The 24,522-nt window shown below is 43.8% G+C and overlaps 2 protein-coding genes and 1 long non-coding RNA gene across 4 annotated transcripts; all 3 read left to right on the top strand.

The window, feature by feature from the left end:
• Nucleotides 1-282: 282 nt before the first annotated feature.
• Nucleotides 283-16,300, top strand: hhla2b.1 (HERV-H LTR-associating 2b, tandem duplicate 1). 2 transcript variants are annotated; one of them, XM_034560571.1, is made up of 8 exons: nucleotides 283-480; nucleotides 5,498-5,729; nucleotides 10,751-11,161; nucleotides 12,737-13,021; nucleotides 13,111-13,437; nucleotides 14,197-14,304; nucleotides 15,336-15,395; nucleotides 16,187-16,300. In XM_034560571.1, the coding sequence occupies exons 2-8, from the start codon at nucleotides 5,660-5,662 to the stop codon at nucleotides 16,270-16,272; spliced, it is 1,347 nt and encodes a 448-aa protein (XP_034416462.1). In that variant the 5' UTR covers nucleotides 283-480; nucleotides 5,498-5,659; the 3' UTR covers nucleotides 16,273-16,300. The 2 variants fall into 2 exon arrangements, with proteins under 2 accessions (XP_034416462.1, XP_034416463.1); XM_034560572.1 differs by lacking the exons at nucleotides 283-480; nucleotides 5,498-5,729 and adding an exon at nucleotides 6,064-6,122.
• Nucleotides 16,301-18,794: 2,494 nt separating this feature from the next.
• On the top strand, nucleotides 18,795-20,859 carry LOC117749892 (V-set domain-containing T-cell activation inhibitor 1-like). Its single transcript, XM_034560711.1, has 3 exons — nucleotides 18,795-18,888; nucleotides 19,866-20,177; nucleotides 20,846-20,859. Exons 1-3 carry the CDS (start codon nucleotides 18,822-18,824, stop codon nucleotides 20,857-20,859), a joined length of 393 nt encoding a protein of 130 aa, XP_034416602.1. The 5' UTR covers nucleotides 18,795-18,821.
• A 27-nt stretch (nucleotides 20,860-20,886) lies between these two features.
• On the top strand, nucleotides 20,887-21,694 carry LOC117749800. The gene is made up of 3 exons (XR_004611737.1): nucleotides 20,887-21,166; nucleotides 21,247-21,534; nucleotides 21,674-21,694. It is a non-coding gene; the product is annotated as an uncharacterized LOC117749800 (long non-coding RNA).
• The last annotated feature ends 2,828 nt before the right edge of the window (nucleotides 21,695-24,522 follow it).

The following is a 24,522-nucleotide window of genomic DNA, read 5'->3' as shown; positions in this document are numbered from 1 at the left end:
TGTGTGTGTGTGTGTGTGTGCGTGCGTGCCTGTGTGTGTGACTTTGTGTGTGCGTGTGTCAGTGCTTGTGTGTGTGCCAATCACAACCAAACTCCACCCATTCATAGGGTGTATGTATGTATATGTGTGTGTGTGTGTGCGTGGTGTGGTGTGTGGGTGAGGGTGTGTGTGTGTGTGTGTGTGTGTGTGTGTGTGTGTGTGTGTCTGTGTGTGCGTGTGTGCGTGTGAGTGTAGTTAAAGTTTGCTGCCTATTCTCTAAAAAAACCTGTTGATCCTGTCAGGCTGACTCTCACTGAGCCTCAGGAGGCAACCGGCTCCCCTTCTTCTTCTCCTTCTTCTCCTCCTTCTTCCTCTTCTCCTCGTCTTCCTCGTGGGTTCATTTGAGCTCCACTGCTGCTCCTGTGCAGTTTTCTCAGCTTTCCCTCTTGGCAGTCGCACCGTGTGACTCGACGAACAGCTGCTGGATGTCCTGGAGCTTCTGTGAGTACCAACTCTTCTCATTTATTCCATAACAACAGGGCTCATATAATAGTATTGATTATCCAGAGTGATCAGCAGCTAAAAAAGGTCATTAATATCCTCCACAGGAGCAGTTTTAGTGCTGTGACGAAGCTCCAAAGATGCACAGAAACGTCTAAAAAAATACACATTTCATTTATGAAAAGTGATCAGATTTGACATAAACTTAAGTTATTGATGAAGGCTGCTTCTAGAGGGAGAGGACACTCTGACATGAGCTCACCTGTGATGTCAGAAACTGTTATAAGTTATATATAAGTTATTATAAGAAATAGAACATTTGCTTTGCTTTGTTTTAAGACTGGAAACTGTGGATACTTTTATACGTGAACTCGATACTTTAATACTTTAACTTTGATACTTTTATACGTTGATACTTTGACTTTGATACTTTTATACGTTGATACATTGACACTTTAATACTTTGACTTTAATACTTTAATACGTTGATACTTTGACTTTGATAGTTTAATACTTTAACTTTAATACTTTAACGTTGATACTTTGACTTTGATACTTTTATACGTTGATACTTTGTATCAAGTTCACATATAAAAAGTTAAGGGGAACAAAAGCATTTATCGTCTGCATTGTTTGTGTAACTTATGACAACAGTCGCCTATAAATACACCGTTTGTGTCGTTGACAGTATGTCAATGTGAATATAATGTGGAAGCTGATGTTTTATTGCAACGTGTTCGACATGACAGGAAAACTAATTAATACATCAATTTAGTCTAATTAGTGGGTTAGTAATAAGCTGTTGGGAAGAGTTGCTGTTTGTTTAAGAGGAAGTACAGTGAGTGACGGGCGTTGCTGCACAACTTTGTATCAACATATTTGTGCATTTTCTCATAGATTTTATGATATTATTCTGTGCATTTTAATGTTAAACACACTGAGTTTAAAATAAACTGGAACAGAACCTGAGGAAAATAGTCTTAATAAGTGTGTTGTTAATACAGAAACCTTGTGTTTAAAGTTCAAAGAGTAAATCACTATACTAACTACTATAATACATATTAATATGAATACAGGTTACTGCATGTTTGAGTGACGTGTGTGAAGATAAGACATGAGTGCACTCAAGGGCACAGAGTTGTTGTTTTAAGATGAGTCACAAAGGTGTCGAGGTGATCCAGAGGTTATTAAAGAGTTCAATAAAAGACTGTGAGTTATTAACTAGTAATAGATCATTCATATAGACACAGCATAATGTATTAAGGCGTATGGATTCATACACATGTAGATGTTATGATCAAAGGCCTCAACGGACCTCATTCGACCCTATTGTGATGGTCTCTGTTAAAAGATTAATCATTGTTGCAATTTAGATTAATTATTGATTTATGAGGGATTAATATATATTAACCTGAAACTTTCCCATGGTACATAAAAAAAAAAAAAATCTATCAGACTTTTATATCTGTGCCGCACCTTTCGTACAAGTTGGTGAAGTTGAAAGAGCTTCACCGAAGGACAGAAAACAAGATTAAGGAAAGAAAAAAAGTTGACAAATAAGACATAATGAGACATAAAGAGACATAAGACATAAAGAGACACAATGAGACATAAAGAGACATAATACATAAAGAGACATAAGACATAAAGAGACAGAATGAGACATAAAGAGACAAAAAGACATAAAGAGACAAAAAGACATAAAGAGACATAATGAGACATAAAGAGACAAAAAGACATAAAGAGACATAAGACATAAAGAGACATAAAGAGATATAATGAGACATAAAGAGACATAAGACATAAAGAGACAACAAGACATAAAGAGACATAAGACATAAAGAGACATAATGAGACATAATGAGACATAAAACATAAAGAGACATAAGACATAAAGAGACAAAATGAGACATAATGAGACATAAGACATAAAGAGACATAAGACATAAAGAGACACAATGAGACATAAAGAGACAAAAAGACATAAAGAGACATAATGAGACATAAAGAGACAAAAAGACATAAAGAGACATAAGGCATAATGAGACATAAAGAGACATAAGACATAAAGAGACATAAAGAGATATAATGAGACATAAAGAGACATAAGACATAAAGAGACAACAAGACATAAAGAGACATAAAGAGACATAAGACATAAAGAGACATAATGAGACATAATGAGACATAATGAGACATAAGACATAAAGAGACATAAGACATAAAGAGACAAAATGAGACATAATGAGACATACGACATAAAGAGACATAAGACATAAAGAGACATAATGAGACATAGGGAGACATAATGAGACATAAAGAGACATAAGACATAAAGAGACATAATGAGACATAAGACATAATGAGACATAAGACATAATGAGACATAAAGAGACATAAGACATAAAGAGACATAAAGAGACATAAGACATAAAGAGACATAATGAGACATAAAGAGACATAATACATAATGAGACATAAGACATAATGAGACATAAAGAGACATAAGACATAAAGAGACATAAAGAGACATAAGACATAAAGAGACATAATGAGACATAAAGAGACATAATGTTTCTCTGCAGGACCCAAACAGAGAGAAAAGTCACCTCTGTTCTTTTCTCAGCCCGTTGCTGCACTTCCTCTGTAACTTAGAGGAAATATTCTGGAGAAAATACAAACGCAAGCCCTTCTTCTCCTTCTCCTCCTTCTTCTCCTTCTCCTTCTTCTCCTTCTTCTCCTTCTTCTCCTTCTCCTTCTTCTCCTTCTTCTCCTTCTCCTCCTTCTCCTTCTTCTCCTTCTCCTTCTTCTCCTTCTCCTTCTTCTCCTTCTTCTCCTTCTCCTTATTCTTCTTCTTCTTCTTCTCCTTCTCCTTCTGCTGAGCGCAGTAAAGCTGAGCTGAGTGTAGTAAAACCAACATAAACACACGCCAGCTCATCAAACTCACCTCCTTTGTTTACATATCTCCACTAATCCATTTATCCGCGTCATGCCCGAGTACCAAGTTCACCTGTTTGTTTTGAACAGAGTTCAGCTAGCGTGGCGATAACGTGAGGAGTTCATTGTGCATCCTCTTCACTGTGTATCATCTTCATTGTGCATCCTCTTCACTGTGTATCATCTTCATTGTGCATCCTCTTCATTGTGTATCCTCTTCACTGTGCATCCTCTTCATTGTGTATCCTCTTTACTGTGTATCCTCTTTATTGTGCATCCTCTGCATTGTGCATCCTCTTCATTGTGCATCTTCTTCACTGTGCATCCTCTTCATTGTGCATCCTCTTCATTGTGCATCCTCTTCATTGTTTATCTTCTTCACTGTGCATCCTCTTCATTGTGCATCCTCTTTACTGTGTATCCTCTTCATTGTGCATCCTCTTCATTGTGCATCCTCTTCATTGTGCATCCTCTTCATTGTGCATCATCTTCATTGGGTATCCTCTTCACTGTGTATCATCTTCATTTTGCATCCTCTTCATTGTGCATCGTCTTCATTGGGTATCCTCTTCACTGTGTATCATCTTCATTGTGCATCCTCTTCATTGTTTATCTTCTTCACTGTGCATCCTCTTCACTGTGCATCCTCTTCATTGTGCATCCTCTGCATTGTGCATCCTCTTCATTGTGCATCCTCTTCATTGTTTATCTTCTTCACTGTGCATCCTCTTCATTGTGCATCCTCTTTACTGTGTATCCTCTTCATTGTGCATCCTCTTCATTGTGCATCCTCTTCATTGTGCATCATCTTCATTGGGTATCCTCTTCACTGTGTATCATCTTCATTTTGCATCCTCTTCATTGTGCATCGTCTTCATTGGGTATCCTCTTCACTGTGTATCATCTTCATTGTGCATCCTCTTCATTGTTTATCTTCTTCACTGTGCATCCTCTTCACTGTGCATCATCTTCATTGTGCATCCTCTGCATTGTGCATCCTCTGCATTGTGCATCCTCTTCATTGTTTATCTTCTTCACTGTGCATCCTCTTCACTGTGCATCCTCTTCATTGTGCATCCTCTGCATTGTGCATCCTCTTCATTGTGCATCCTCTTCATTGTTTATCTTCTTCACTGTGCATCCTCTTTACTGTGTATCCTCTTCATTGTGCATCCTCTTCATTGTGCATCCTCTTCATTGTGCATCATCTTCATTGGGTATCCTCTTCACTGTGTATCATCTTCATTTTGCATCCTCTTCATTGTGCATCGTCTTCATTGGGTATCCTCTTCACTGTGTATCATCTTCATTGTGCATCCTCTTCATTGTGCATCCTCTTTACTGTGTATCCTCTTCATTGTGCATCCTCTTCATTGTGCATCCTCTTCATTGGGTATCCTCTTCACTGTGTATCATCTTCATTGTGCATCCTCTTCATTGTGTATCCTCTTCACTGTGTATCGTCTTCATTGTGCATCCTCTTCATTGTGCATCGTCTTCATTGGGTATCCTCTTCACTGTGTATCATCTTCATTGTGCATCCTCTTCACTGTGTATCGTCTTCATTGTGCATCCTCTTCATTGTGCATCGTCTTCATTGGGTATCCTCTTCACTGTGTATCATCTTCATTGTGCATCCTCTTCATTGTGTATCCTCTTCACTGTGTATCCTCTTCATTGTGCATCGTCTTCATTGGGTATCCTCTTCACTGTGTATCATCTTCATTGTGCATCCTCTTCATTGTGTATCCTCTTCCTCTGCTCTTATCGAACCGCAGCAGAGATAAGACTCAGATATTCGGGGGATGAGATGCGACCAGAGAAGAAAAGAAAACGGGCTTTTCCAGAGTTTGTGTTGGAGGAAAGAGCCCAGCTGCAAATCTGACTTTTATTTCTCTTTTATTTTGGTGATGAAGAACAAATCCTTCGCCGCTCGTCGCCGGATCAAACTCCTCAAGCTGCGCATGTTGGCTCACGTTCACACTGCATGTCTTCCTGTGTCCACTTCATGGGGAATGCGTCTCTAATTATGTGTCTTTGTCTCTCCTTCTCCTGTGTCTGTGATGCTGAACCCACCCAGAGAGATCCAAGGGAAGAAAAACCTGCCGGAAGCGTGAGGCACAGGGTGTGTGTGTGTGTGTGTGTGTGTGTGAGGGGAGGAGGGGGGGTAGGGGGGTGCTGAACCCAGCAGCATCGACTGAAGAGCGCTCGGCTTCCTGTGTGTGAACTGAAGAGGGAGATCATGTCCGCCATACAGACCTGGGCCTGTTTCCTCCTCTGGATCGGCTTCGCCACGCAGGACAAGATGCCAGGTGAGACACAAGCGCCTCTTTGTGCCGCTGGACGCTCGCTAACCATTCAAAGGGTTCTTGGCAGGAACCCGAAGTGCACAATATGATCTCTGGCTTTTCTTCTTCTTGAAGTCGCAAGGAAGGGATTTCTTTAAAATCTTTCTGCAATCTGAGAACCGTCCCCAATTATGACTTGACTTTGAATCCTGACGTCAGATGTGAAGCATTCGCCCGGCAGCCGTGGAACATCTGGACGTGGAGGGTTCTGCGTATAGTTCTGACTTTCTGCCCTGAGTTTAAGGAACATTTTAACCACTAATGAAGCAACGATGAGCTACGTCACACAAAGAGAGGAAGAAGAGCAGTCAGTCTGAATCCAAATCCAGTTAGGTTCATGCAACAAAACCACTTCAGGTATAGGAAACTTCACTACGTACGTAACGACCGCACGAGTCACGTGACCAATGTCATTAACGGGTAACGACTCTAACGACACTAACGACTCAGGTGACTAACGATACTAACGATTTGCGTGATGAACACTAACGACTCTAACGACTAATGTAACTAACGACTCTAACAACACTAACGACTCTAACGACACTAACGACTCTAACGACTCTAACGACTCTAACGACTAATGTAACTAACGACTCTAACAACACTAACGACTCTAACGACTAATGTAACTAACGAATCTAACAACACTAACGACTCTAACGACACTAACGACTCAGGTGACTAACGATACTAACGATTTGCGTGATGAACACTAACGACTCTAACAACACTAACGACTCTAACGACTAATGTAACTAACGACTCTAACAACACTAACGACTCAGGTGACTAACGATACTAACGATTCGCGTGATGAACACTAACGACTCTAACAACACTAGCGACTCTAACGACTCTAAGGACTAATGTGACTAACGACACTAACAACGTTACCTTGGTTTCACAGCAGCGGCCTCCTGGATGAACACTCTACTCTGTTCGACACATCCATCCATCGTCTCGGCTGTCAGATAATCGTTTTGGATTAAGGCGGTGGGGGCGTCGCCTCGACACGCTTAAACGTGCGTCGGTGTCACTTAGCAGAGAGACACTTAGTTAGTTCTCGCGCCGCCGAGTGCCTGAAACTTTGTTTCCGTGGAAACGTTTACTCTCCTAGAGTTGCAGTTTTAAAACAAATGCTTCAATTTGGAAATTGCAACAAAAATACACAACAAAATTGCTTCTGTTTAAGCAGCGAAAGTTCGCAAAATACGTTTCCTTCAAAACGCAATTGTGAGTAGTTTCCTAAAAATACTAAAATATCACGTTGATGTCTCTGGCAGGAAAATTATACTTTTATCAGCTTCCATACTCGCCGTTTGCACTTCAAACAGCATCCAGAGAGGTTTATTTTGTGGGCTCCAAAGTTATCAAGATTGTGCAATCACCCGTTTCTGTAATCTCATCTTTTGAGTACTCATCTGCTTGTTTATCATTGAAATGGACTTAACGGCGCGTGTGTGACGTTAATGTTCCACACTTCGAAGAAACCGATGTTTACCCCCGCTCAGATTTCACAAAAGACTTTCCTCAAGGGCACGAAGCGCCACGTGACGGCACGCCGAATGACACCCGGCTGTCAGACGAACGGCTGCGAGTCGTTGCTGAGCCCCGAGATTTATGAGCAGAACGAGGAGGAGGAGGGAACAGCTGAACCGTAACACAACAAATAGCAACAAATAATCCCTCCGGCCGTTCATGTGTTGTTCTGCCAGTAACTGCCACGCACTCATGAACACATCGGCAGCACAAACAACAACATGTCAGACACACGTTGGCGCCGAGCCAACCATCTGATTCCACTTCTGCCTCCAACCGGCGGCCTGAGAGAGGCGATGTTCTTTGTTTGGTTTTCTTCAAGAATAATCGGTGGTTAAGTAGGATGTTTAGCTTTTAACAGCTGGTTGTGGAAGTATTTAAGGCCAGGTGGGTGAAATCAGAGGGAAGTTATCAATCAAACATTGTATATTTAGCAGGAAATATGACAGATGTCTCGCAGCAGCAGCATCATATTTATTGCGCTATCCGTGCTAAGTGTGCTGAACCCACAGTTCATCGATGTAATGAACTGTGACTCAGAGATAACTGTGTGGTTACCCAGCGACGTGCACGTTGGTGCACGTTGGAACGCCGTCGCTCGTGTAGTCCGTTTCATACATGTTGTGCCTTTAAGACGTACTTCATGCTCGCGGTACGGCGATGAGGTCATTCCAGTTTGCAGTGGTTACAAACGGCGTTGCTTTTATCAACTGCGCCGTCCGGTAGAGATTTAAAATGAAAATGTCCATTTTAAAAGTGCCTTTCTCGTTTTTTCTCGGTAAAAGACCCTCCCAGTGCAAAATAAACGCATGCTAAAATCATTGTCGGAGTTAATGGATTGCTACGTTAACGTATTTATAACGTGTTAACGTGCCTAGCCCTAAAATAAATACATCTAAATATAAACCTTTCGTCAGGGTTTGCCATTGGCCTGGTCTGGCCTGGTCTGGTCTGGTCTGGTCTGGTCTGGCCTGGTCTGGTCTGGTCTGGTCTGTTGTCGACCTGTTTACTGAGGGAATAAATCAAGAAGTAGAGTCATTTTATATAGACTTCTATACAACCAGAGGAGTCGCCCCCTGGTGGTCAGGAGAGAGAATGCAGCTTTACCACATAAAGCATAGACTTCTATACAACCAGAGGAGTCCCCTGGTGGTCAGGAGAGAGAATGCAGCTTTAACACATGAAGCATAGACTTCTATACAACCAGAGGAGTCGCCCCCTGGTGGTCAGGAGAGAGAATGCAGCTTTAACACATGAAGCATAGACTTCTATACAACCAGAGGAGTCGCCCCCTGGTGGTCAGGAGAGAGAATGCAGCTTTAACACATGAAGCATAGACTTCTATACAACCAGAGGAGTCGCCCCCTGGTGGTCAGGAGAGAGAATGCAGCTTTACCACATGAAGCATAGACTTCTATACAACCAGAGGAGTCGCCCCCTGGTGGTCAGGAGAGAGAATGCAGCTTTAACACATGAAGCATAGACTTCTATACAACCAGAGGAGTCGCCCCCCGGTGGTCAGGAGAGAGAATGCAGCTTTACCACATGAAGCATAGACTTCTATACAACCAGAGGAGTCGCCCCCCGGTGGTCAGGAGAGAGAATGCAGCTTTACCACATGAAGCATAGACTTCTATACAACCAGAGTCGCCCCCTGGTGGTGTTGAATAAAAAGTGTATATGACCTTATGAGATTTGCACACAGCCAGTAAAATAATATGCTAGAATGTAAATAAACGTCAGCCAGATCAATTGTTCAAACATGATTTGACTTGCCAAGGACATTCAATGACGGGCCAAGAAGTCAACTTGACCTGGATAAGAATAAAGTTGACTTGGTGACATTAAGGGAGGTTAATAACTTGTTGAACTTGTTGAGCAAGCAATAAACGGCCAGGAAAGCCCGCCTCTTGCTTGATCTGATTGGCTCTCTGGCCAAGTCTGACGTTGAGAAGCGGTGCAACTATTGGGCTCAGAAAAGTGCAGAATATTTACATTTTTATATACTGGAACATGAGCTGAGAACCTCACTTAAGGATCCTTTCTCACCTGTCACCTACTATGACATCACTTTTAGGGTGTGGCCAACAGTTAAGCATGCTTGAATAAATGGTTCAAATAGTCCGTCTACGATACGAACAATGAAACATGTTTTACTTGTTTTATATTGCTTTAACTGTAACCTGCTGAATTTCAAGCAACGGTATTGTTTACCCATCAATGAATGAAAAAAAAGTCATTTATGCTCAACAATCTCAAATGTTTTAACACATTAAACACAAACCAAGCGGCCAATTCTATCGGCGACAGCATCGATACTGATGTTGTTGTTGTTGTTTTTGTTGTTTTCATAATATTTCTTTCATGTCTGTTTCCAATCAGTAAATCAGGCTTCTCTTATGGTCCCAAGGAGGCCTGAATGAACTGGAAAAGTGTATTTTCCAAGAATAAGGTTTGATTTCCTGGTAAAAGGTGTGTCACTGCAGATCACTCACCACCAGGAAGTGTGGCAATAAAGGGAAATTTAGGGAGAAGGATACTCCTCGTCATGACTCTGAAATACTCGTTTCATGGGAACTGAGTTGTTTGCATTGTTTTCTTCTGATTGCAGTGAAACAGTGTTTGGGTATCAGCAGAGTGATGATGATGATGGTGATGATGATGACGATGATGATGATATCTGATGGGCAGCAGTTTCTATTTAACAAAAAGGACCTTGATGCTTCCTCGTTCGGAGTGTGTTGAACTAACTTTGGGGCCGGATGACCGACTGTTGCTATGGTCACAGGGACAACCATAATACGGGCGCCATAATAAAATGTGATGCATGTTGGTCTCATCAAGTCGTAGATATCCCACGACCAGCAAACCTTTCAGCCGGGAGATCGTGTTCGTTCCCCGTATGAAACGAGAAGTTAACGTTGACGTTTTTGTCTCAGAACTTGTGTCTTTTCCTTAACCGCACTAAGTATTTCACGATCTTTTCCTAAACCTAACTTAAGTATTTCACGATCTTTTCCTAAACCTAACTAAGTATTTCACGATCTTTTCCTAAATCTAACTTAAGTATTTCACGATCTTTTCCTAAACCTAACTAAGTATTTCACGATCTTTTCCTAAACCTAACTTAAGTATTTCACGATCTTTTCCTAAACCTAACTAAGTATTTCACGATCTTTTCCTTAACCTCACTAAGTATTTCACGATCTTTTCCTAAACCATTTGGTCTTCATGGTCCTAAACTCCAACAGTTTAACAACCTCAGAATATATATATATGTGGATATAAACGGCTCTTTCTAAGCTAACGAAAACACTATGACAAAACATACGTATATGTATCATATTCCATCTAACTGGTACACATCCTGAGCATCACAGTCTCTCACCTGGACTCACCTGGACTCACCTGGACTCACCTGGACTCACCTGTTCTCGTTTCAGACGTCATCGTGACGTGCCTCGTCTCGGAGGAGTGCCTGCTGCCCTGCAGCTTCCAGCCGGGCAGCAAGGAGACCATCGAGTGGTTCAGACAAGAAGTGATGGTGTACAAGTTGGAGCGGGAAGACGGCGGTGAAGATGGCGGCGGTGAAGATGGCGGCGGTGAAGATGGCGGCGGCGGCGGCGGCGGCGGCGGCGACAGCATCAGCAGCAGCAGCAGCAGCAGCGAGGAGGAGGAGCCCTTTGAGCACGAGCACTTCGCCGGCCGTGCCTCCGTTTCACGGCAGTGGATTTCCCGCGGAAACGCCACGCTGATCCTCAGGAGGAGCGGCCTGAAGGACAGAGGCACCTACAGGTGTCACGTGCTCACCTTGCAGGGCGAACACAACGCCAAGGTCATCGTGAAGGTGGCAGGTGAGCTCATGGAGAAGAAAAAACGTTTGGTGCGATACGACGATTAATGATTACATGATCCCGTTTGGAATTGCGACATGAAATTACACGTTTGCCAATTCAAAAGATCATTTTTGCACGTCGAGAAAAGTCTCGTAAAACTGGTGAAAATACGTGATACAAAAAAGTAAAGTGACGCCCTGAAGCTACGAGTGTGTGTGTGTGTACCAGGATGTTCTCACTCGATCTCCCTCTTCCCACACAGCCGGTGAGTCGACGCCACATTTGAAACGTAGCGATGCTAGCTAGTTAGCGAGCTGGCGGCCATGTTGGTGGCGTACATCGTGTGAGGCGTCGTTCACGGAGCGGTTTCACTCAAATCTAAGACGTGCAGAATGATCTTTTAAACTGACATGTGCCGACTAAGAAGTACCATAAGGTCCCATGGGGACACATGAAGGGGCGGGACTGTTACAGAGCAACACGCCTTGTTTACTGTCGCTAGTCACTACAAACTGTGAGATCGAGTTATAATCTCTAAAGCTCTCAGTCGGCCGGTTCCAGGTGTGGTGTAATACAACGACTAACCCTCAATCAGCAGCTCCTTTTGTGTCCGACAGAAGAGCAGGTGCTGGGTTTTTAGGGCCAAACACACTCTTGGTGTTTTAAAGAGGCCGTCCTTAAGTTTCAGTTTTATTTGAGTGAAAACAACACAATCGTGCTCTGAGTTTATAAGACTGGAGTCTTTGGCCCTAAACGACTTAACAGGCGTTTTTTTCTAGATTGTACTTATTATTTACTTCCTGTTCTTTTAACGGTTGGTTCTCTGATATGAAATATGTCAGTGAACGCCCCTCAGGAGAATTCACGTGTAACTCCCAAACTTTCTTTATATTCCGATAACTTCACTTTAGAAGACGCAGGCATTCTGGGAAATGTAGGAAATCTCCAGCTCAGATATGAACCGATGAAAGGTTGGTAAACCTGAGGTGGAAAATTCCTTTTAAATATCCTCTTTCTGCATTTATTTTAGAACCAAACGAGTGTAACGTGTGAATATCATCACGGTTTGTTTGTCACAGAGATTATTTTCTGTAATAATGCACATTCCTTTTGTGGAAGGGAAACGATCTCACTTCCTGTTGGCCTCCAAAAATCCTCCCTGCAGCGCGCTATCAGCAAACGTTAGCACGTTAGCCCGCTAGAGATGTAGCTCAGAGTCTCACACAGGCGCCTGCTTGGCTGCACTTTCTTAACTCTTATTTTTTTTTTTTACAGTAATTCCCTGTTTTTACTCTAAATATCGGGTCTATAATTACTTCTAAATTTCTTCAAGCCTCTCTGATGTCTCTGCCATTATTTGTTTCTCCCAGACGGCGTTTTGGAGGCTCTGAAGATTAAAGCTTTTAATTAAGTAAAAAGTATTTCCAATGTTTGTAAGAACCGTTGCATTGTGTTCACAGAGCTCCATTGTTATCATCATCAGGCTAATGTCAGGCTATATCAGGCCCTGGCATTTAGAGTCTGTCATCAGGGGGTGGTGGGAAACATTTCAGCATGCTGAGTATGTGTGTGTGTGTGTGTGTGTGTGTGTAGCACCCATCCAAGGCCTCTCTCTGGAGCTGTCCCGGCTGAGCGGCTACGAGGAGATGAAGTGCACCGCCCACGGCGTCTTCCCGGCGCCGCGGGTCACCTGGGCGACCGAGCCGCCCACCTTCGTGGACCTGCGGCCGGTAACGCGCATGATGGCCGACAAACAGGGTCTGTACGCGGTGGACAGCCGCCTCAAGAGGCTCAACGGGCAACCCAACCTCATCTACATCTGCAAGATCACGACCTCCTACGGGGGTTCGGCCTGGACCTCCTCGCTCAGGGAGAGAGGTAGAAAAGTACATTTAATGGAGGAGGTTTTATGTGGAGGATCTCTGCAGCGCTGCAACATTAAATATCCTGCACATGTTTTTTTGTAGTCATACGAGGAGCGGAAGGGAAAGACCTGACCATCCCCTGCTACGCGCCTTCTTACCTGAACGCACCTTTCCTCAACTGGAGCTTCTCCAACGGCAAAGACTCCTCCCACATCCTCACCTACGACAGCCGGTCGGGGGACAGCGTCTCCTCGCCGACGTGGGCCGACCACGTGGAGCTGGACGGCTTCCGGGTCCCGTTCGGGGACGGCTCCCTGCGGCTGATGGACCCGATGCCCGCGGAGCACACGGGCATCTACACCTGCGTGTTCTCGCTGCCGCACAACGCGCACACCGAGCGCAGCGACGTCACCATCGACGACCCCGCCGGTGAGGCGTTTGTTTGGGACTACTTTTAGGGGCGGATTCACCCACATGTAGTGCTCTATAGTGAGTGTTTAGGTTAGTCCTGGTCCTCTATAAGACCTCAGGTTAGTCCTGGTCCTCTATAGACCTCAGGTTAGTCCTGGTCCTCTATAGACCTCAGGTTAGTCCTGGTCCTCTATAAGACCTCAGGTTAGTCCTGGTCCTCTATAGACCTCAGGTTAATCCTGGTCCTCTATAGACCTGAGGTTAATTCTGGTCCTCTATAGACCTCAAGTTAGTCCTAGTCCTCTATAGACCTTGGGTTAGTCCTGGTCCTCTATAGACCTCAGGTTAGTCCTGGACCTCAGGTTAGTCCTGGACCTCAGCTCGGCGGGACCCATCGGGGCTCGGCGGGGCTCGGCGGGGCTGCTCGTCGGGGCTCGTCGGGGCCCGTCGGGGCTCGTCGGGGCTCATCTGGGCCCGTCGGGGCTCGTCTGGGCTTTTCGGGGCCCGTCAGGGCTCTTCGGGGCTCTTTGGGGGTCGTCTGGGCTCTTTGGGGCCCGTCGAGGCCCGTCAGGGCTCGTCGGGGCTCTTTGGGGCCCGTCTGGGCTTGTCGGGGCTCGTCTGGGCTCTTCAGGGCCCGTCGGGGCTCGTCGGGGCCCGTCGTGGGCCCGTCGGGGCTCATCTGGGCCCGTCGGGGCTCGTCGGGGCTCTTCGGGGCTCGTCTGGGCTCGTCTGGGCTTACTCTTTGCTTACTCGTGTGTATTTGCTTCACGTGTGCAGGGGGGCGGAGCACTTCGGAGGAGCCGTCTTATTGGTGGACGGTCGGGCTGGTGGTGGCGGTGCTGGTGGTCGCTGTGGTCGGCGTGCTGGTCTACCTGAAGCTGAAAGGTAAACATGGACTCCGGCAGACCTGGACCCTGACTCGTAGAGAGAAGACCGCTTGACTGACACAACCCACAATAAACATACATAATATATTCACTCAGATTTCTGACTGGGAGAAGGCAGATCTATTATGGGATGTCTGGTTGGTCATTTACACACTTTACATGGACTTTCAATCTTAATAATATAGTTCGACATGCGCGTTTGTTTTTGTGGGGAGAAAATGAGAATGAAGCACATTTTCCACAATGATTATTTAATTTATAAAAATAAACAGTAACTTATTGATTATTTATGTATATGCAGTACTAAATTATTTCATTTATATATTGATTACTTTGAACTAAGCATTGCATGTTTAAAATACATCAAACATACTTCAGTAAACATACTTCTTATTTTCCACCACTGCTTGTTGATTGTTGTGAAATAAACTGAAGAAAAACTGGGAAAAAAAATTATTATTATTATTTAATTCTATGTTTGGAAAATCATAAGAAAAGCTCAATATTATCATAAGATCAACTTCACTGCTCCCAAAACTGGTGTGTGTGTGTGTGTGTGTGTGTGTGTGTGTGTGTGTGTGTGTGTGTGTGTGTGTGTGTGTGTGTGTTTGTGTGTATAAAGTCAAGTTGCCTCATAGTGAATGTTCAGAGTAGTTCATCTTTATTATAATATACATACTATTCTTTGTTCCTATCAATAATCAATAGAAAATACATTTTCATAAATATTGTAAATTAATCAAATAAAAATAAATAAATATAATAATAATAATTACATAATTACTCATTCATATTAAAACACACACCCAAACCAGTCACACCGGTTTCCAGTATTTACTTCCGGGTCACGTCTGCTGTGGACGTTTCATTAAAATGAGGAACGCCGATCAATAAAAACAAGAACATCGAAAATAAAATCACCGGAACACAAAATCAGTGAATTTTCCTTCATTTGTGTTTTTCTTTATTTAAATCCCGTGTTCACAGGCCGTGCACGTGTTTTAATGACTCCTTCTGATTGGTCCTCAGGAGGCGCCGCGAAGCCCAGAAACGACCCCGAGGAGGCGACGGAGCTGCACCGGGTCAAAGGTCAGTGTTTCAGTGTCTCTCAACATGACGTGCACCTCCTGACGCTGGACACCAGAGGGCGCCAGAGCACCAGCTTTTCCTCTCGTAGTCTCCTGATGCAGTACAGTCACATTAAAACCTTTATGAAGGGAGGACTTAGTGCATTGTGACAACATGAATCTGAATTTATGAATGAATGAAGCAGAAACAAGTCACAGTAAAACAGGTAAATTGCAGCTTACACATATTTTTACACATTGCCTACAACACACTATTATTTTTTATTATCTACTAATCTGCTGATTATTTTTCTAGATTAATCTTTTGGTCTTAAAATGTCAGAAAAAAGTGTGAAAGTTGATGTATTTACATGTCTTGTTTTGTCCAAACCCCAAAGATATTCAGTTGAACATGATATTAAACTAAGAAAATCAGGAAATATCACAATTTGAGAGGCTGAATAACTTTACTATTGTTAAAATAACCTTTAAAATTGATTATCAAAAAAGTTGGCGATTGTTTTTCTGTTGATTAGTCGACTAATTGAAGCAGCAGGATTTTGTTAACGTTTATTATTGAGCAGTATTTGTATATTGAGTTGTTACTTTTAACACATAAACACATATCTGCTGATTATAGTGTGTTATAAACAATTTAATAAACTGCCCGTACATTCTCAATAGTGTGACTTAAATTAATAAGTTAAATCAACTCTTTTTTAAAAGTTTTAGCCAATGGGACCCAATGAAATGGGATCTGATTGTAAATGATGCAACTTCATGACCTTCGTCTCTTCATCCTCTTCCTCACAGGCTCGACGGCCGACCTGAGCGAGAGCAGCCCGCTGGCGGTCGGGGGCGCCAACAGACAATCGGGGCTCCAGACGGCGCTCAGTTAACCCGGAAACTAACAACGGCACCAACGGACACGCACACGTCTTCTTAGAAACAGAAATATATATGTTTTGAAATGTTGCTACTTTGTCGTATTCGTTACTTTTGTGGCTCCTGGCGACGTAGAACGTGAACTCTTTAAGGCCTTCGGCGTCTTCACGGCGGCTTCGTGGACCCCGGACCAGTGCAGCTTTTGGAAGTCTTGCAGGAGGCGGGTCCTGTTGAACTTAACAGCCCGCAACCATTTTGGGAAACTCAGGAACACAAAGCTGCGTTTTGGGCCGGAGGAGCAAAAAAAAAAAAAGTCTGGACTTAGTTCTGGATTTAGTTCCTGACCCCCTGGACGCCGCTGTGAGGCCCGGTCACACCAGAAGGTGAAGCAGGACAGGAATGCACAAACAGGACTTGAGTTCTCGGTGTGGTGGAAATGTGTCTTAGTGAAGGTAACCGGGCCACTGAACTCTGAGGGACAGTAACAGATCTTATTACTGTGTAGTCCTCTTGTATTTTGTCTTTTTCTCTTATCCACAGAACACCGGGTGGAAGGAGGAGGGAGCGAGAGGGGGGGGGGGTCAAACATTTCATCAATAGCACGACTGTATAAAGACGATGTCGCACGATCTATCTCAGACCTTCTAACCATTTGTGGGACGGAGCTGCAAGTTTCTGTTTAATAAATGCGTAAAGACATTTTAAGTGTTTCGACGTCACACTTGTTTTTCTCTAAAAGGAGATTTGAAAAGGTTCCTTTCCGTCACACTCGACACCTTCTAGACCAGAGGACCCCGAAAGGCTGCGTCTTAAAGCTCGTGACTGAAAGAAGAGCTTCTCAAACTGGAGGGTTCGGCTTCCTGCTCTGAGGCACCGGCTGGATCTACAAAATAAAAGACTTCTTTTAAACCTCCACGGACCTTAAAGGATTCTCAGAGAGTTGAAGCGCCTTCAGCTTCCGGCCCGGATTATGAACACGAGTGTGACGACGTTTCACTTCATCAATATTTAATCTGCCGTTTCTCTTTCTCTCTGCACGGCCACCGGCTCTTGACCTCTTGACCTCTTGACCTCTTGACCTCTTTGCCAAATGTGTCATATTCCATGTAATGTTATTAAATAAGAGACTAATCCCTGAAAGGGTGTGTCTGGGTTTCTATCTGACATGTGACAACATCTCATGATCCAGGCAGACGGACCAGAACATAATTACATGTTAGTAACGGTGGACTGGTCTCTGCTGGACCTGGGTCTGTCCACGGTGGACTGGTCTCTGCTGGACCTCGGTCTGTCCACGGTGGACTGGTCTTTGCTGGACCTGGGTCTGTCCACGGTGGACTGGTCTCTGCTGGACCTGGGTCTGTCCACGGTGGACTGGTCTCTGCTGGACCTCGGTCTGTCCACGGTGGACTGGTCTTTGCTGGACCTGGGTCTGTCCACGGTGGACTGGTCTCTGCTGGACCTGGGTCTGTCCACGGTGGACTGGTCTCTGCTGGACCTGGGTCTGTCCACGGTGGACTGGTCTTTGCTGGACCTGGGTCTGTCCACGGTGGACTGGTCTCTGCTGGACCTGGGTCTGTCCACGGTGGACTGGTCTTTGCTGGACCTGGGTCTCTCCACGGTGGACTGGTCTCTGCTGGAGTCTGAGTTGAAGGAGGTTCTGGTGAACCTGCATGATGTCATCCGGTTTCACCAGAATCCGCCTCCAGTGGCTCCGATGAGGAGCTTTGAGAAGAACTCTATAGAACCAGACCCTCTTCTCTCTGGTGGTCTGTTTACTGATGGAGGTCTAGAGAGGACCAGGACTACACTGAGACTGGTTCACCAGTAAAAGCTCCTCACAGTAACTTTAAATATTTTATTTGTGTATTCTAATAATGCATGTAGCCATAAAAACAGCGTTCTCTTAATATTCTATTAATATTCTCTTAATACAAACTCGTGATGTTGCATCACCCTCTCGGTCCGACGGGTCCAAGTGGACCAGAACAAGAGAACCGGGCTGGTTTCTGTAGCTCCGGCTGACTGCAGGAAGGTTAAAGGGATCAGGGCGAGTCACTAAATATAAAGTGAAAGGAAAACTAAACGTCTGCAAGAGGTTCAGAAGCCGAAGAGACATAATAACACTGAGGAGTGATTAGTGAGTAATTGACAGCTGACTATGAAGCAAGACTGGACCTCCCAGTTTGGATGAATTCTGGGTAATGAAGTTTTTACTAAATCAATCAGTCGTTCGGAAAACTTCAATTAGAAATGATTTTTCTATAAATATCCACTGACGTTCACTAGTTTAGAGAGAGAGAGAGAGAGAGAGGAGGCCTTAACATCAGTTAATGTTTAAATATATTTTGTAATCTTAAAACATTCTGACCTTTATCCTTCACACACTCTCCAAACACACGCACGCACGCACGCACGCACACACACACGCACGCACGCACTCACACACTTACACACACACACACACACACACACACACACACACACACACCTTGAAAGGCGTGCCCTAAAATAGCCTCGGCTGTCATCAGATACACATGACTTGCCAACACTCAGCTGACGGATGGCTTTGTGGATCCGTGCCGTGTTTTTGGGGTTCTTGACCTTCGTGAGGACGGTCAACGGAGAAGGTGAGTCTAAACCTGAACCTGAACCTGAACCTGAGTCTAAACCTGAACCTGAACCTAATCCTAAAGTTTTAAACGGTAAAGTTTTGAAGCTTTCCATTTGCTCGTGTCTCAGCCCTTTAATCCCGTGACGAGGACTGAAGAGCAAAGTCCAGGGACTTTGACTGATTATGACGAGTCAGCATGTTTGAGCCTTTAAATTGATTAAAAAGCTAAAGAAATATGAGAAAATGTAGAGAAGAGAAACACTCGAACATTAAATCCATTGTGAAGCAGAACGACGAGAAGTCTCCTCCAGAAATGTTGAAGAACCAGATTCCTGAACACACACCTGCTGCTTTCAGTATTAATAACATTCATAGGAACAATTCTCACATCCACATTAACCTCACCCGGTGCTTTGCTTATGCTGCCCTTTAAATGTTGTTGTTGTTTTCTTTTTTCTCCTTTTAAATTCTTCACGGATAACCAGCTGGAGCCTTCAGCAGCCGAAGGGTTAAATATTAAGAGGAAATTATACGATCGCTGGAATTGTTCCATGAATTACGTAAAACATATGTTTGTCAATCTAACAAATCATTGTGCAAATCAAGAAAGTATAATTTTGTCATAAAACTGTTTTTACGTATGAAAACTAAAATATGGCAGGTGGGAGTTTATTTTGAAGTGTTATTTTGAAGTGATGTTTAAAACCAACCCCCCCCCCCCATTTCTATCGTTATTATTATTACTATTGCTATTATTACCACTGTTGTCATTCATATTATTTTATTATTATCACTACTGTTACGATCATTATCATTATTATTATTTTCTTTTATTATTATTTTTTTTCTCCCACCAGTTCCCATTATTCATTCATTCATTCATGAACATGATGTATTGCTCTCTCTCTCTCATTACGCCGACGACACACAGTTATACATATCAACACAAATGAAACCTTAATCCTCGGGCTTTGTTCCCTGATGTGGTTCCAGATGCTGTGGACTGTGTTCTGGGGGGCAGCTGCATCTTACCGTGCAGCTTCCCCCCCGGAGGGGAAGTGGTCCTCTACTGGATTCAGGTGGCAACGGGAAACACGATCCACTACTTCTACAACAACCAGGACCAGGTGGAGCTGCAGGACCAGCACTTCAGAGGCCGGACGTCGCTGTTCAAGGACCAGATCTCCAGGGGGAACGCCTCGCTCCGGCTGACGGGGGTGCAGATTCAGGACCAAGGCCGATACCGATGCTACACCAGCAACAAGCCCGGCACCAAGGAGTCCTTTTCCAACTTGAACGTATACGGTATGAGAAATACACAGAATAAGAAAAAACTAACTACATATATATATAATATGAAGAACTCATCACATTTAATTTTTTTATTTCACAACTTAATAGAATTTGCATAATTGCATTCTCATATATTTTCGTGCATTTTTAAGCATTTTTCATAAATGTTCATGCATTTTTGTGAATTTTTGTGCATTTTCGTGCATTTACATGCATTTACATGCAGCTCTCAGCTGTTGTGAAGCTTCAGTCAGTAGAGAAACTGTGTTATATTAATATATAACTAATTATATGACATAATGATATAAATATGCAACCGCTCTACACACCCCTTCACTTTGATAAGTGTGCTTTAAGTGTGCTTACTGACACAGGAGCAACATACGGCGTGTTTCACCTGTTTGAAAGAATAAATGCACGCCGTGTCGTCAAAAGATATAATAACTTTTCTGTGGATCGCTCAGCCTCGGAGGGGGGGGGGGGGGGGGTCTGGACTCCTTTCAAGGCTGTGAGAACAAGGTCACAACAAGGTCACAGGACATACATACCCCTAAATTCCTTCATGTGCAAATAAACGTAACTATACAGACTTTCTAGAATTTATATATTTCATCCTTCTTGGTAATCAGACCTTTCTGAACGTAAAAAAATAAATGTTGCATTTCTGCTTTGTTTGTTAGAACAGACGCGATGACCATGGCCATTAGCATGAGCATTTTTTTTCTTTCTTTTCTTCGCAGCTCCGGTGCGTAAAGTCGACATTCGGCAGCTGGAGAACAGGATCACCTGCAGCTCAGAGGGGATCTACCCTAAACCTACGCTCACCTGGACCACCAAGCCTCCGTTTAACGAGACCCTCCAGAACCAAACCACAGTCCAGCAGACTGAGCAGCAGCTCTACAGCATCAGCAGCTTTCTGGTGGCTTCGGCTCCCGGTCTGGACTACAGCTGCACCGTCAGCACTCGAGTGAGCCAGAGGAGAGCCACGTGGTCTCTACCCAGTAGGTGTTTCTGAGAAGAAGCAGGTTCTGATGAGAAAGACCAGATATCTGATCACCTCTCTTCATCTGTGTGTTTTCAGCCAACATCAGTGGCTCACGCACTGAAACAACGATCCGCTGCAGGTCCTCAGAAGGTCCTCCAACAGGCCTCATCTGGAGGTTCAACCACAGTCAGATCATCCTGAACCAGACCGGGACCGACTACACGACCTCAGAGGACTGGAAGAAGCATGTGAAGAGCAGTTCTGAGTCAGGGAACCTCACGCTGAAGGACTTATCTTCAAGTCAGGAGGGCATTTACAGCTGTGAGCTCAGTGACGCTGAGGAGACCTACAGCAGCTTCTTTCTGAGGCTGGAGGGAAGTCCAGGTCAGAAGACACCAGCTGATAGATAATAATTTAGTATCACGCAGCAACTTGATGCTCAGTAGTTGTTGTTGGTGCACTCGGGAAAGTTTGGTTTAATTAGTTAATTAAACTTATTAAACTGACTCTTCTTCTGTTTCAGACAGTCACAATAATGTTGCAGAAATTGAAGGCTTGATTGGAGTCTTTGTGGATTGTGGATTAATCGCAGCAGCAATCTTTATGTTTGTGAAATATAAAAAGAGAAAGAAGAATTCACAACCCAACGGTCAAACCTCTGAGTAAGTACGTCCTCTGTGTTGAATACAGGAACTCTTCAAGAATTATGATCTTTTAATTACTGCAGCTAGTTTATATTCCCCAAATCATTTAGTAGGACACGACATGCTGTTATTAATTTATTTAATCAGTAATATTTACACATGTACAACTGTATTAATGATGTATTGGGACAGGAGTTGATTACTATATATATATATATATATATATATATATATATATATATATATATATATATATATATTTCCATGCGTTTATTGGCATTAACATGTATTGAAGTGATGAGACAAAGACAAGTTTCATGTATTTATCAAATGAATCAGTTAAAATCTACTTTCACATGATCTCTGTTACGAAGACGAGCTGTGATGATGATATGAGAGATTATTCACAGAGTTTCAGTGTTGAATTTCATCTAATTTGTGTCTGCAGAGATGAGATGAATCCACTAAATGGACAAAAGACGGAGGAAGATAAATAATGTGACACCCGGCGGTATGAAGAGAATGTAAACAAGAGGTCTGGAGCCAAATGAAGAGACAAACATCTCCACTTGGGGATCGAAGCATGAAGTTACACTTGAAGCTCTGATTTACTGCACTGAGAGCATGAACTTGAAGGCAGCATTCAGACACCAGCGAGGCCTTCTGTTGGTGCTCTTTAAACGTCCTCATCACTAAGTGTTATGAAGGACACTTGAAGGACAAAGACCTGCTCACTGCTCCCTGAACTCAATGTGCAGCTCGTTGATGAGCAGCTGCTCACAAACAGAAATCAGTTTTACATGAAATGATTTTCTGTTGATTCGAACACGTTTTGGTGTTTTTATTATTCGAATTATTGAACGCTTCATAAATATATATTTTTCCATTTCATGTTTTCCGGGCCTTTGAAGGAAAACACCTGTGGAAGGAGGAGGGAGCGAGAGGGGGGGGGGGTCAAACATTTCATCAATAGCACGACTGTATAAAGACGATGTCGCACGATCTATCTCAGACCTTCTAACCATTTGTGGGACGGAGCTGCAAGTTTCTGTTTAATAAATGCGTAAAGACATTTTAAGTGTTTCGACGTCACACTTGTTTTTCTCTAAAAGGAGATTTGAAAAGGTTCCTTTCCGTCACACTCGACACCTTCTAGACCAGAGGACCCCGAAAGGCTGCGTCTTAAAGCTCGTGACTGAAAGAAGAGCTTCTCAAACTGGAGGGTTCGGCTTCCTGCTCTGAGGCACCGGCTGGATCTACAAAATAAAAGACTTCTTTTAAACCTCCACGGACCTTAAAGGATTCTCAGAGAGTTGAAGCGCCTTCAGCTTCCGGCCCGGATTATGAACACGAGTGTGACGACGTTTCACTTCATCAATATTTAATCTGCCGTTTCTCTTTCTCTCTGCACGGCCACCGGCTCTTGACCTCTTGACCTCTTGACCTCTTGACCTCTTGACCTCTTGACCTCTTTGCCAAATGTGTCATATTCCATGTAATGTTATTAAATAAGAGACTAATCCCTGAAAGGGTGTGTCTGGGTTTCTATCTGACATGTGACAACATCTCATGATCCAGGCAGACGGACCAGAACATAATTACATGTTAGTAACGGTGGACTGGTCTCTGCTGGACCTGGGTCTGTCCACGGTGGACTGGTCTCTGCTGGACCTGGGTCTGTCCACGGTGGACTGGTCTCTGCTGGACCTGGGTCTGTCCACGGTGGACTGGTCTCTGCTGGACCTCGGTCTGTCCACGGTGGACTGGTCTTTGCTGGACCTGGGTCTGTCCACGGTGGACTGGTCTCTGCTGGACCTGGGTCTGTCCACGGTGGACTGGTCTCTGCTGGACCTCGGTCTGTCCACGGTGGACTGGTCTCTGCTGGAGTCTGAGTTGAAGGAGGTTCTGGTGAACCTGCATGATGTCATCCGGTTTCACCAGAATCCGCCTCCGGTGGCTCCGATGAGGAGCTTTGAGAAGAACTCTATAGAACCAGACCCTCTTCTCTCTGGTGGTCTGTTTACTGATGGAGGTCTAGAGAGGACCAGGACTACACTGAGACTGGTTCACCAGTAAAAGCTCCTCACAGTAACTTTAAATATTTTATTTGTGTATTCTAATAATGCATGTAGCCATAAAAACAGCGTTCTCTTAATATTCTATTAATATTCTCTTAATACAAACTCGTGATGTTGCATCACCCTCTCGGTCCGACGGGTCCAAGTGGACCCAGAACAAGAGAACCGGGCTGGTTTCTGTAGCTCCGGCTGACTGCAGGAAGGTTAAAGGGATCAGGGCGAGTCACTAAATATAAAGTGAAAGGAAAACTAAACGTCTGCAAGAGGTTCAGAAGCCGAAGAGACATAATAACACTGAGGAGTGATTAGTGAGTAATTGACAGCTGACTATGAAGCAAGACTGGACCTCCCAGTTTGGATGAATTCTGGGTAATGAAGTTTTTACTAAATCCTCAGTCGTTCGGAAAACTTCAATTAGAAATGATTTTTCTATAAATATCCACTGACGTTCACTAGTTTAGAGAGAGAGAGAGAGAGAGAGGAGGCCTTAACATCAGTTAATGTTTAAATATATTTTGTAATCTTAAAACATTCTGACCTTTATCCTTCACACACTCTCACACACACACGCACGCACGCACACACACACACACTCACACACTTACACACACACACACACACACACACACCTTGAAAGGCGTGCCCTAAAA

This window comes from Cyclopterus lumpus, chromosome 20 (assembly GCF_009769545.1).
Source record: "Cyclopterus lumpus isolate fCycLum1 chromosome 20, fCycLum1.pri, whole genome shotgun sequence".
Classification (NCBI taxonomy): Eukaryota; Metazoa; Chordata; class Actinopteri; order Perciformes; family Cyclopteridae; genus Cyclopterus; species Cyclopterus lumpus.
The sequence above is the reverse complement of the archived record's forward strand: the minus strand, read 5'-3'. Positions and strand labels throughout refer to the sequence as shown.